The sequence below is a fragment of the Sinocyclocheilus grahami genome, unplaced genomic scaffold, assembly GCF_001515645.1.
Source record: "Sinocyclocheilus grahami isolate Dianchi unplaced genomic scaffold, SAMN03320097.WGS_v1.1 scaffold1300.1, whole genome shotgun sequence".
Taxonomy (NCBI): domain Eukaryota; kingdom Metazoa; phylum Chordata; class Actinopteri; order Cypriniformes; family Cyprinidae; genus Sinocyclocheilus; species Sinocyclocheilus grahami.
The window spans coordinates 251,691-263,804 of NW_015506479.1; the positions used below are offsets into that span (position 1 = coordinate 251,691).

The following is a 12,114-nucleotide window of genomic DNA, read 5'->3' on the forward strand; positions in this document are numbered from 1 at the left end:
TTCTGGAAAATATAGAGTTTGAAAAACATTTTAATATCTTTAAAAAAAAAGCTCAACAGCTTACTATCTCTCTATACAAATCATTAGTTTGATCATTGATTGGTTAATTAGCAAGTTGTTTTGTGTGCAAATGATGAAGCCAAAATCAGTCATCACCTTCAGAAAGCAGACATTGTCACTGGCTTTCATCATCTCCTCCGTGTCTTTGATTGTGTGTGAAAGAGCTGAGATGTGTCTGCTCAGGGGCGTAGCCATCATTTCAGAAGCGAGGGGGACAGAAATGTTATATATATAACATTACAATATAACATTTCTGTAATCTATATAACCTACCAGTCAACAGTTTTTGAACAGTAAGATTTTTCATGTTTTATAAATAAGTCTCTTCTGCTCACCAAGCCTGCATTTATTTGATCCAAAGTACAGCATAAACAGTAATGTGAAATATTTTTACTATTCTTTAACTATTCTATTATTACTAGTCTTCAGTGTCACATCCTTCAGGAATCATTCTAATATGCTGATTTTCTGCTCAAGAAACCTTTTTTAATTATTATTATTATTATTATCAATATATAAAACAGTTGAGTACATTTTTTCAGGATTCTTTGATGAATAGAAAGATCCAAAGATCAGCATTTATCTGAAATAAAAAGCTTTTGTAACATTATACACTATACCATTCAAAAGCTTAGAGTCAGAATAATTTGTATTTTTTTGGAAAGAAATTAAAGAAATGAACACTTTTATTTAGCAAGGATGCTTTAAATTAATCAAAAGTGATGATAAAGACATTTATAATGTTACAAAAGATATCTATTACAGATAAATGCGGTTCTTCTGAACTTTCTATTCAAAGAATCCTGAAAAAATTCTACTTGGCTGTTTTCAACACAATAATAATAATAAATGTTTTTTGAGCAGCAAATCTGAAAATCAGAAGGATTTCTGAAGGATCATGTGACTGGAGTAATGATGCTACAAATTTAGCTTTGAAATCACTATAAATTACATTTTAAAATATATTCAAATAGAAAATAGTTATTTTAAATAGCCTAGAAAAATATTTCAAAATGTTACTGTTTTGCTGTACTTTGGATCAAATAAATGCAGGCTTGGTGAGCAGAAGAGACTTCTTTAAAAACATTTGACTGGTAGTGTATAGGCAACTTTAATTGTTCTCTAATTTCTAGCTTTTAATTGACTTAGAAATCAGATAACTGCTGGACAATAACCAATAATAATGATTTGCTTATATACTACAAATACTTTTTTATCACATAATAAGGCAGAATAGTTTCTATACTGTAATAAATGCCATGTCAATAAGCACTGCATTTTTCACATACTTTATATATTAATTGGAGATGACTTGACAAACACAAATAAACCATACATTGTCGCAATCGTATGTTTAATGTCTTCATGTTTCCAAACGTTTGTGTTTTCTGTGAAAACAGCTGTTATCATACAGGAATAGCTGGACGCTTTTGTCTATATTAGGGATTTCCTGGTACGACTTTCTGCGCGAGCGCGCCCTCCAGCTTTGAGAATGACTGAAACACACACTGCATGAGTGTTTAGCGCTCAGCGATGTTCATCTCACCTTATTCTGGGTCCGAATAAAACATCAGATTATGCACAGACTATACTGTCTCTTTGAATTTAAATCTGTATTTATTCACACCAGCTCTTGAACTTCATGGATCTTATCTATGCACAATCAGCTTGTAACACTCCAAAGAGAAAGGAAAACTTGAAATCGCATCATATGACCCCTTTAACTTTATTTTGATGTAGGTACTATTTGACAGTGGCTCTCGTGTAAGAACTGTAATTCTGTTCAGGCAGTGTTTTAGACAGTAGACGCAGGGGTCCTCACAGCAGCAGCGCACGTGACGCACACTGCGCAGGAGCTGCTGTGAAGAATAACTGTGTGTAAGTTTTAATTATGTTTGTGTGTGTTTTATTTCACCTTATATCATTTAGTCTGGCCGTCTTAGTTTTCTAGTACTAACATGAGCGATTGTGCGGAGGAGGGCATTAATGTGAGGAGCTCTGCACTGAACTTAAACTATATTCATCCATTTTAATGAACCCATAACACGAAATGTTCATTTCTAATGAAGCTCGCGAGCTGCTCTACTACTGCGTTTCTTATCAGTTGATTTGAATATGCTTGTATGACTGAATATGTAAAAGAGACTAAGTCTAAGGTCTAAAACTATTAGATTAGCCTAGTCAGTAAGTCACATCAATCATATTCTCAAAGGCTACACTGTAAAAAAAATTCTGTAGTTTTTACAAAATAATTTTGGCATTATATTATTTTGTAAAAAATACAGAAAAACTGTAAACACATTTATGGCCAAAAACTGTACATTTTACAGTATAAAACAGTAATTTACAAACAAGAAAATGTAAATGTAAACCAGTAAATTCATCAATGCACACTGCTATTAAAATCTGTTTTGTTCCTTTAACATACTGACGACCACCATAATAATGCAGGGGGTAAAAGAGAAAGCCACATGAAGAATCAAAGCTCATCACGAGTAGCTTCGCCACAAGCAGAAGTATATACTAATATATAGAAGGTGCACAGAGTCATTCATGCAAACACAAAACACCATCATGGTAACACACATGATACTTAAATAATGCATTCAACTTTCATTAAACAACAGAAGATGTAACATAAAGCCCAAATATACATAACTAATAACAAAAACTTTAAAAACAAAAAAACATGATTATTTAAACAAAATACTTTCAAATGTGGAGTGTCATGCAGGTACAGTTCTTGACTGTAAATTATACATTTATTTGTTAGTTTTACTCATAGAAGGTGCACAGAGTCATTCATGCAAACACAAAACACCATCATGGTAACACACATGATACTTAAATAATGCATTCAACTTTCATTAAACAACAGAAGATGTAACATAAAGCCCAAATATACATAACTAATAACAAAAACTTTAAAAACAAAAAAACATGATTATTTAAACAAAATACTTTCAAATGTGGAGTGTCATGCAGGGAATTCTGGGAATATCAGTTTACAGTTCTTGACTGTAAATTATACATTTATTTGTTATTTTTTACTCCTAAAAACTGTAAAATTAACAGCATTTTACTGTAAAATTACATGAAATGTCTGTATTTAGTACGGGAACTTACTGTTAACCTATTAACAGTTTTTTTCCGTAGCGTTTTTACAAAATTTTACAGTTAAAATTACACTTATTTTTTACAGTGTACAGGACCTAGAAGACATTTTTGGACATTATGTTGAGGGTTGACTGCACACAGTATCTACAGTACTATGGTCTAGGCCTCCAGACACGATTTCTAATGAACCTGTGTAATGTGATTAATGCTATATTTCACAGTATGACATACATGTGTGTTGGTGCACCCTTAGCTGCTTGGCACACAGTGCTGTTTAACCACCATTCTTGCAATTAAGGAAAATAAATTCAACAGATTTGCAATTAGATCATGTATGATGGTCGTTTCTACAGGTTCGGACAGGCCTGGCACATCAAGTCTCTCACTCTTGTTTCACTCATCGTTTGCAGCACTATGGCGTTTAACTTCGGTCAGGCGGGCACTGGAGGTTTCAACTTTGGAGCTCCTAAAACTACAGCTGCAGGCATCACAGGCTTCGGGCTGCAGACCAGCGCTCCTGCGGGAGGGGCCTTATCTTTCGGGGCCAGCCAACCCCAGACTCAGGCCTTTGGGAACCCGTCGTCTCAGATCGCAGGACTCCTCGCTCAGCCGATGCAGAATAATGGAAGCATGCAAGCTGGATTCAGCTTCGGAGCCCAGACTCAGAGCACCGCCTCAAGCGGAGGCTTCTCTTTTGGGTGAGATTTTATCTGGGACTGATCTTTTTTTCCCCCAATTAAGTTTAGAATGTTAGTCTTGATAAAGCAATAATAAACAGTTCTTTCAAGGAATAGAGTGTAACCGCCGTGCTGCGCAAGTAGAAATCTCATTCATTTTCTCCTCACGGGAATTGATTTGTAATGATAATTTATAAACCTGCAGTGAGCTTTGAGGTTGTTAATCCGTGCACTTTTGTTAAAGCAATCCGATGATATTGTTTTTTTTAAAATAACCATATTCAACAGCAGAATCCCTGTTGAAAAGCTACATTACCCATGATCCTGCAACTAAATCTAAACATGCAAATCACGCCAAAATAACTCTTTAGCTCCGCCCACTCCCATGAAGCACTGAGAATGATGTCGGGTCAGTTTCCAGACTTTCTCAAACGACTTATTTTGCAATGGAAAAAAAAATAAATTAAATGTATTGTTTGCATGTGTGATCCTGGACCACAAAACCAGATGTTTAGAACCAGATGAGATTAATAAATAAGCTTTCCATTGATGTATGGTTTGTTAGGATTGAACAATATTTGGCTGAGATGCAACTATTTGAAAATCTGGAATCTGAGGGTGCAAAAAAATCTAAATATTGAGAAAATCATCTTTAAAGTTGTCCAAATGAAGTTCTTAGCAATGCATATTACTAATAAAAAATTAAGTTTTGATATATTTACGGTAGGAAATTTACAAAATATCTTCATGGAACATGATCTTTACTTAATATCTTAATGATTTTTGGCATAAAAGAAAAATCTATAATTTTGACCCATACAATGTATTTTTGGCTATTGCTACAAATATACCCCAGCGACTTAAGACTGCTTTTGTGCTGCAGGGCCACATACTGTATATGTCTTTTTGTCCGATTTTGAAATACTTCAAACCAAAGTTTGTAATTGTTGTGATTCACGTCAGAGCTGGTTGGTTTGGTTCATGGGTTCTAATTATAAGATTTCTTTTCAGTAAATTATTAAAAGACAATTTAGGGAAAAATACTTTTGAAAACAAGGCCACTAAAAAGGTGGACAGGCACTGTTGCACTGTATTTAATTAATGTTGACTATTTACAGTATTTAAGCAGTGTTGTAAGCTTGTTGATCAATAAGAATTTAAAGGGATAGTTCACTCAAAAATTTTAATTACCCCATGATCAACACCCATTCACTGCCATTATAAAGCTGGGAAGAGCCGGGACATTTTTAATATAACTCCGATTAGATTTGTCTGAAAGAAGAAAGTCGTTTACACCTAGGATGGCTTGAGGGCAAGTAAATTATGGGGTAATTTTCATTTTTGGGTGAACTATCCCTTTAAGACTGAGCTGTATTCCTCCTGATTGATTCCAAAGTGAACTGGCTCTTTCTAGAGCCTAAAAATGATGCATGATATGCCGTTCTATCCGTCCAACGCTCTGTCCGGACAGTGTGTAAGGGCCTTTAATTGTAGAATTAAATGGGTTTGCAGTGATTCACAGCTCTTAAAGTGGCACATCCAGAGTTGGAAATATCCATTGTATAACTGAAAGTTGACAGTGGAACAGCACGAAACGGTTTAAAAAGTCTGTTCACGTCTTTGCATCCAGTGCCTCGCTTCCAAAACTCAGCGCACCTGCAGCATCTCAGCCTGCGACCACAAGTGTGACTCTGGGGGCTTCGGCTGCTGGGGCGGGCTTCAGTTTCGGAGGTCTCACCGCTCAGACTACTGCAGCCCAGCAGCCTATGGGGGAATTCGGCTTTGGGACGCCCAAAGTTCAAGCATCCTCAGCTGCCCCGGCACAGCCCACCCCTGCGCTCTCACTAGGGGCTCAACCCACAGGTAATACAGAGGGACACATGTCTTGACATCGAATTCAAAATGAGAGTTTTGTGGCTTTTGAGATCACTTTTTTCTATTCTGCTAAAAGCTGACAATTTTGTCATCATCTCCTGCTCACTGACATGATAATGCACCTGCCACCGTCTAATGCTATACAACAAGGAGAAAGTAGCTCAGAGATACACACAAATAAATTAACAACCTACAATGTGGACACATTAATTCCAATGTTTGACTTTGACTTCAAAATAAAGGTTAAGCAAAAAGGACAAGGACAATATGTCAGCAGCACAGAGCATGAAAACGGTTTCTCGAACCGCTTCACAGGGTCTTGAAAATTCAGTTTTTTTCTCCACTTGGGGTTTGTTACACACACTGTATCACTTTATCACATTGTGTCAAACTGGTCATTTAAGAAGGAAATATCTACATATACAAATAAGCTTTTTTTTGTCTAATTATATTAATTTGTCTTGCTGCTGATTTATAGGTCTGACTCTTGGAGCGTCTACTGCTGCCTCCACAGCCCCAACCGCGGCAATTAACTTTGGGATTAAAACTTCAGGTGTGTAGTGTGGCTATTCTAATATGTGAGCCTGCAGCACAAAAGCAGTCTTAAGTCGCTGGGGTATATTTGTAGCAATAGCCAAAAATACATTGTATGGGTCAAAATTATCGATTTTTCTTTTATGCCAAAAATCATTAGGATATTAAGTAAAGATCATGTTCCATGAAGATATTTAGTAAATTACCTACCGTAAATATCTCAAAACTGAATTTGATTAGTAAAATGCATTGCTAAGAACGTCATTTGGACAACTTTAAAGGCGATTTTCTCAATATTTAGATTTTTTTGCACCTTCAGATTCCAGATTTTCAAATAGTTGTATCTCAGCCAAATATTGTCCTATCCTAACATAGAGGATTATATTCAGCTTTCAGATGATGTATAAATCTCAATTTTAAAAAATTGAGCCTTATGATGGTTTTGTGGTCCAGGGTCACATATGAGAAAAACTGGCAAAAGAGAACAATAGTTACTGTATATAATAGATCTTTTGTTGTTGTTCAGCCACCCCAGCTCCTATCAGCTCTGCACAGAGTCAGTCCATGCCAGCTCCAGTATCCTCTCTGTTTGCTGTTCCTATAGCCTCAACACCAGCCACAGGATTCACAAGTGAGTTCTGTTCACCTCTTGTAATGAAGAAACTTCCAGTTCAGTCAAATTCTCAAACCAAGCCATCTACTAACAAATCTGCTTTAACAGCCTGCAAATACATAATAATGTTATATGTTATATATAATAAACACTCACACACAGTGGCAAGTATAGGTTTAGTTGAAAACCTCTGGATTTCTGCATTGATTACTTGTAAAATGTGGTCTGAGTCACCGTTATAGACAAAAACAATCTGTCTAAGCTAATTTATAGTTTTCAAATTTTTATTTTAGACTATGATTGGTCATTGACAGGGCAGGTGGGGAAAAGTAAGTGAAATTCTGTTATGGCTTCTCCAAAAGGCAATAGGAGTAAATTAAGAAATTGTGATTGGAAGTGTGGGTCACACAGGTGCGACACACAAAGCATTGTTACTTACAAATCTGGTCTTGTTAAGAAAAATCCATGCCTTGATTGCAAAAGCTTAAACACATTTTAAAGCTGCTAAAGACTTGGGTGTGCATGAATCCATGGTAAGAGAACCTGTCTACAAATACAGAACATTCTGGACTGTTGGTTTTCTCCCTATGAGTGCACGTCCTGCAAAGATAACTCTTAAGAACACAACGAACAATACTGAAAGAGAGGCCAGAAGCAAGCCAACAACAGCAAAAAAATCCTCCAGGAAACTCTGAAGACTGCAGAAGTCTTTGCTCATGTGTCCACTATCAGTAAAACACTTAAAGGGACAGCTCACCCAAAAATGATAATTTGCTGTTCATTACCAGTTCACCAAATCGGATTGAACCGTCTGAAACAGTGCGCGGCTCTAGCTGCACACAGATCTATAAGTTACTCAATCAAAACTCAAGAATGATGTTTCATGAAAGTAAACCAGCTCTTCAGACTGTTCTGACTTAGTGTGCTATATCTTTTCTAACTGATCGGACTTACAGTTTTCCTAAAAATGAAGATTAAAAATCATAAAAATCCCATAGACTTACATTGAGGAATGTTCAGATGAGCCAAGACTATTCAAACGCCAATTGTCAAAATTTAAACTCCCAGAATCCCTTGAGATTCAATCAAACTTCCCTTCTATGTACTATTTCTAATCCATTCAAACTATTTAAGCTTCCACTCTAATATTTCTAATCTATCTAAATCATGCTAGCATCATTGGTTTTATTTTTTTTTTAGCTGTTTTTCACTAAATGAACTGTCTTTAGTTGATTTCTAGCTGGTTTAAGCTTTTTTGCCGGATAAGCTAGTATAAGCTAGTCAAGTCACCTTTATTTATATAGCGCTTTTAACAATACAGATTGTGTCAAAGCAACTGAACAGCATTAATTAGGAAAATAGTGTCAATAATGCAAATTGACAATAGTAAACACTCATTTTTCAGTTAACTAAGCTAGTCAAATGCTTAGTGACCGTATAGCAACCAGCCCAATTACCCTAGTAACTTGATATCAACACCCTATCAACCACTCCGAGTATTTTAGCTTCACCCTAACAACCACCCTGAATAACCTAGCAACCGCATAGCAACAGCCTAGCAACCACCTTGAGTACCCTAGCAACCAACCACTCTTCCACTCTATCTATCTGTCTATCTATCCGTCCGTCTATCCGACTGTATTGCCTTCAAACCTTCAAGGCAAGCTTTAAAACTACTTTGAATTTCAAACAGCTTCAAACTTCAAGCTTTTAAAACCTCTTAAAGCTGTCAGGCTATGGCTTTCTCAAGACAAATTAAAGTTTTTCTACAAACTTTTCTATTTTGAGGTTTCTTTCTAAATCAAGTGGTTTTAGCTGTTTTTTGTTAAAGGGTTAGTTCACCCAAAAATGAAAATTCTGTCATTAATTACTCACCCTCATGTCGTTCTAAACCCGTAAGACCTCCGTTCATCTTTGGAACACAAATTAAGATATTTATGATGCATTCTGAGAGCTCTCTGACCCTCCCATAGACAGCAAGGGAACTACCACGATCAAGGCCCAGAAACATAGCAAGGAGATCAGTAAAATAATCCATGTGACATCAGGGGTTCAACCATAAATTTACGAAGCTAGGAGAATACTTTTTGTGCGCAAAAGAAAAAAAAAAAACGACTTTATTCAACAATTAGTCTCCTCCGCATCACCCTGTAGCGCCATTTTGGAGAATATCCGCTGGACATAAACAGCATATGCTGTTCTGTGTCAGCTGCGCCATGCGGATACGCTGTTTCCGTTCAGATCAAATCACAACAACGTAGGAAACTGATCCGGCGTGATGCAGCTGACATTTTTTTAAAAAGACTGAAAATGTTGCCATCCATACAGTAAGGAACAACTCGGTTTTGACCAAATCTTAGATTGTCTGATTCGGTCTGATATCCTACAAATCTAAAGCATACCTTAACTGTAATGAGCAAACACAGCTAACAAACCATCAAGTTTTAGCTCATGGAATCATTAAGTGGTTGCTCTTTTTCTTTTTTTCTTTGTTTTTGTTTTAAATATTCACTAATTGCCAAGTAAAGGAAGTTAATTGGACAAAGGTGTGGGAGCTCTCATCTGAACGATCATTTAGGACTGTTCTAGAGAAATCATCACGTGGTGTTTTCTCTCCTCTGCCAGTGGGCTCCTCGATGGCCTCGGTGGCTCCTGGGGTGAGCTTAGCATCCAGCACTCACACAAGCCTGTCCCTGAAACCTCTAGGAGCCGCCGCTCCTGCGATAAGCACAGGTGCCCTCACTTATTCTCACACACTGGCTTTGCTCATTAATACATGCTGAACAAATAATTGAGGCCAATATATAATTTTCCTATCAGTTACTTGTATTATTTGAGAGTGTGTGTTTGTGTCTTTAGTAGCTGCTGTTAGCACTGGAGCTACTACTGGCTTTTCTCTGGGACTGAAGACTGTAGCATCTGTTGCACCAGCCATCACCACCTCCACCTCAACTGCCATCGTCACAACCAGGTACAAAGCTTTTCACATTCAAGACGTTGTGTGTTTTCTAGAGTCGAGTTGCATATCCAAATTCTTGTGTTGTCTTCTGTCAGCACTGCTCCAGTGTTGTCTTACGCTCAGCTGGAGGCTTTGATTAACAAGTGGAGCTCAGAACTAGAAGACCAAGAGCGGCACTTTCTTGAGCAGGCCACTCGGGTCAATGCCTGGGACCGTATGCTGGTGGAGAATGGAGAGAAGGTAGAGAAATACACTCCAGGGCTCGCAAAATCGCTAGCCCGACGTCCCGGGGCTATTGTGTTTTCCAGTCGGGCTACCAAATGTTTCACTGCCCTGCCCGACGGCCTATCTTAAACCGTGATACAAAATTCCTTCCTTGATTTGCGTTGTTCACTAGCTTGTGGGGGTAAAACGGATCGTAGTTGATCGTTTGCACGTGTTTCAAAGTCTAGCCGATTTATACATTCAAGTGTTTTAAACCACTCACGCGCATTCGGAGCTGCACACAGAGAGCCGCGTTTCAGACAATGCGCGTACACAGAATTTATTCCTCTTTCGTGTATCCTTGCATCTGAATGAACACATACACACAAACTTATCTCAAAATAACTTTCTGGGCAAGTATTCTCGTAAACAGTCGGGTATGTCTTAAGTGAGCTTAAGTTTACATTCACATGTCTTAAATGTACGTAAACAGTGGAGAAAGAAATCTCAAGTGCATCATTATATTGGATCCGTGCATTCGGTCTTAAAGGGGCAGCAGCCTATAAACACCTGCTGTTACATAAGCGCCACCTGCTGTCAGAGAGTGACATCTGCGACTCATTCACAAAGCTAAAATCAGACCATTCTGTTTGCTTCAAATTTTGAAATTATACAATCTAAATAACATGCATTTAGCATCTTTGTTTGGATCGTGATTAAAATGCAGTGGTTGCCTCTGATTTTAAATGGAAAGAGCACAGACAAAGCATTCGTTTGTTTATATGAAGAGATTTATTTTATTTGTATTTAATTATTTGATTTGGGATTTGTTTAAAAATTTCAAGTTTTATTATTTGACACATTTCAATTTCACAAAGAAATGTGCAGCATTTTGTTGGAGAAATAATAACAGGACACCTTTTCATTTATAATTTGTCTTAAATCTCATTTTGTTAAAAAAAAATTGTGAGAAAATTGTATTGTGAAATCAGTATCGTGAATCACATCGTGAGTTGAGTGAATCGTTACATCCCTGTATGCTACTAGTGTTTGCTGTGGTATCAAAGAAGTATTCTGTTATTTAAATAATAAAGAACCATATTTTTGTTTGCTCATCTGCAAAACGACCCAATCTGTTACTCAAAATCTGATATGATAATGCAATATGATCTGAGCCGTGGGTTTTGTGATCCGTTGCACCTCACTTGACTTGTTATTTGAAGAAAAAAAGCGATCACTGAAGTTTTTAATCATGCTGATTTGTCCTCAGTGGAGTTCAGCCGATGTCTTTTTTTTGTTTTTTATTCAGGCTACTTAAATTCATTTTGGGTGTAAGGGAAACAGGTCAATTTAGCTCAAAGGGAATCATTTAAGATTTTAAAGGGAACTCCACCAATAATATGTAAGGGAATTTGGACAGAATCACTGTTTTATGGCTGATCACTGAGACGGCCAGCGAGTCATTGAACGAGCCGTATGACATCAATTCTGCAATGGATATCTATATCCAAAATACAGTGAAAACACTATTAATTAGCACGGTAACAAGGTCGGCAGTTTAAGACATTAACTTGTGAGCACAAAACACAAGATACTTCTCTTTTCAATATAAATAAGGCTTTATTGGATAAATCTAAGACATATAAACTAATCTAACACACGCATTCACACACAAGTTGCAGAAAGAGAGAAAGTGAGGAAATAATTAGTTTAAGAGAATGAAAATAAGTTTTAGACGGCACTCTTTCGGAGATACGGCGTTAGGCAAACTTAACTCGAAACATGAAACTCTCAACGGAAAATAAAATAAACTAAAGAAATAGAAATAGAAGTAAAGTTTGACGAGACCAGGTGGCGTTTCTCTTCATGGTTTTGGAGGAGATGGCGTGTAAGCCAGAGCACGCTCAAAAAGTGCGACAAAGCGAAAAGCTAAAAGCCGCATGGCTAAAATGCATATAACTAAAAAGCCGCATGGCTAAAAAGCATATAACTAAAAAGCCACATGGCTAAAAAGCATATAACTAAAAAGCATGACTAGAAGCGAAAAGCTAAAAGCTAGACACAAAAAGCTAAAA

The 12,114-nt window shown here is 36.9% G+C and overlaps 1 protein-coding gene across 2 annotated transcripts in view; it reads left to right on the forward strand.

Annotated features, from left to right (window-relative positions):
• Positions 1-1,836: 1,836 nt before the first annotated feature.
• The window catches only part of LOC107568993 (nuclear pore glycoprotein p62-like), a 13,126-nt gene continuing 2,848 nt past the window's right edge, over positions 1,837-12,114 (forward strand). The window contains exons 1-8 of one of the 2 annotated variants that reach the window (XM_016254993.1): positions 1,837-1,938; positions 3,588-3,875; positions 5,485-5,717; positions 6,208-6,282; positions 6,790-6,894; positions 9,502-9,609; positions 9,736-9,847; positions 9,931-10,075. In XM_016254993.1, coding sequence (XP_016110479.1) covers positions 3,592-3,875; positions 5,485-5,717; positions 6,208-6,282; positions 6,790-6,894; positions 9,502-9,609; positions 9,736-9,847; positions 9,931-10,075 — 1,062 coding nt within the window. In that variant the 5' untranslated portion in view covers positions 1,837-1,938; positions 3,588-3,591. Of the gene's footprint in view, positions 1,939-3,530; positions 3,876-5,484; positions 5,718-6,207; positions 6,283-6,789; positions 6,895-9,501; positions 9,610-9,735; positions 9,848-9,930; positions 10,076-12,114 lie in introns of both variants that reach the window. The other variant, XM_016254992.1, reaches the window with a different exon arrangement.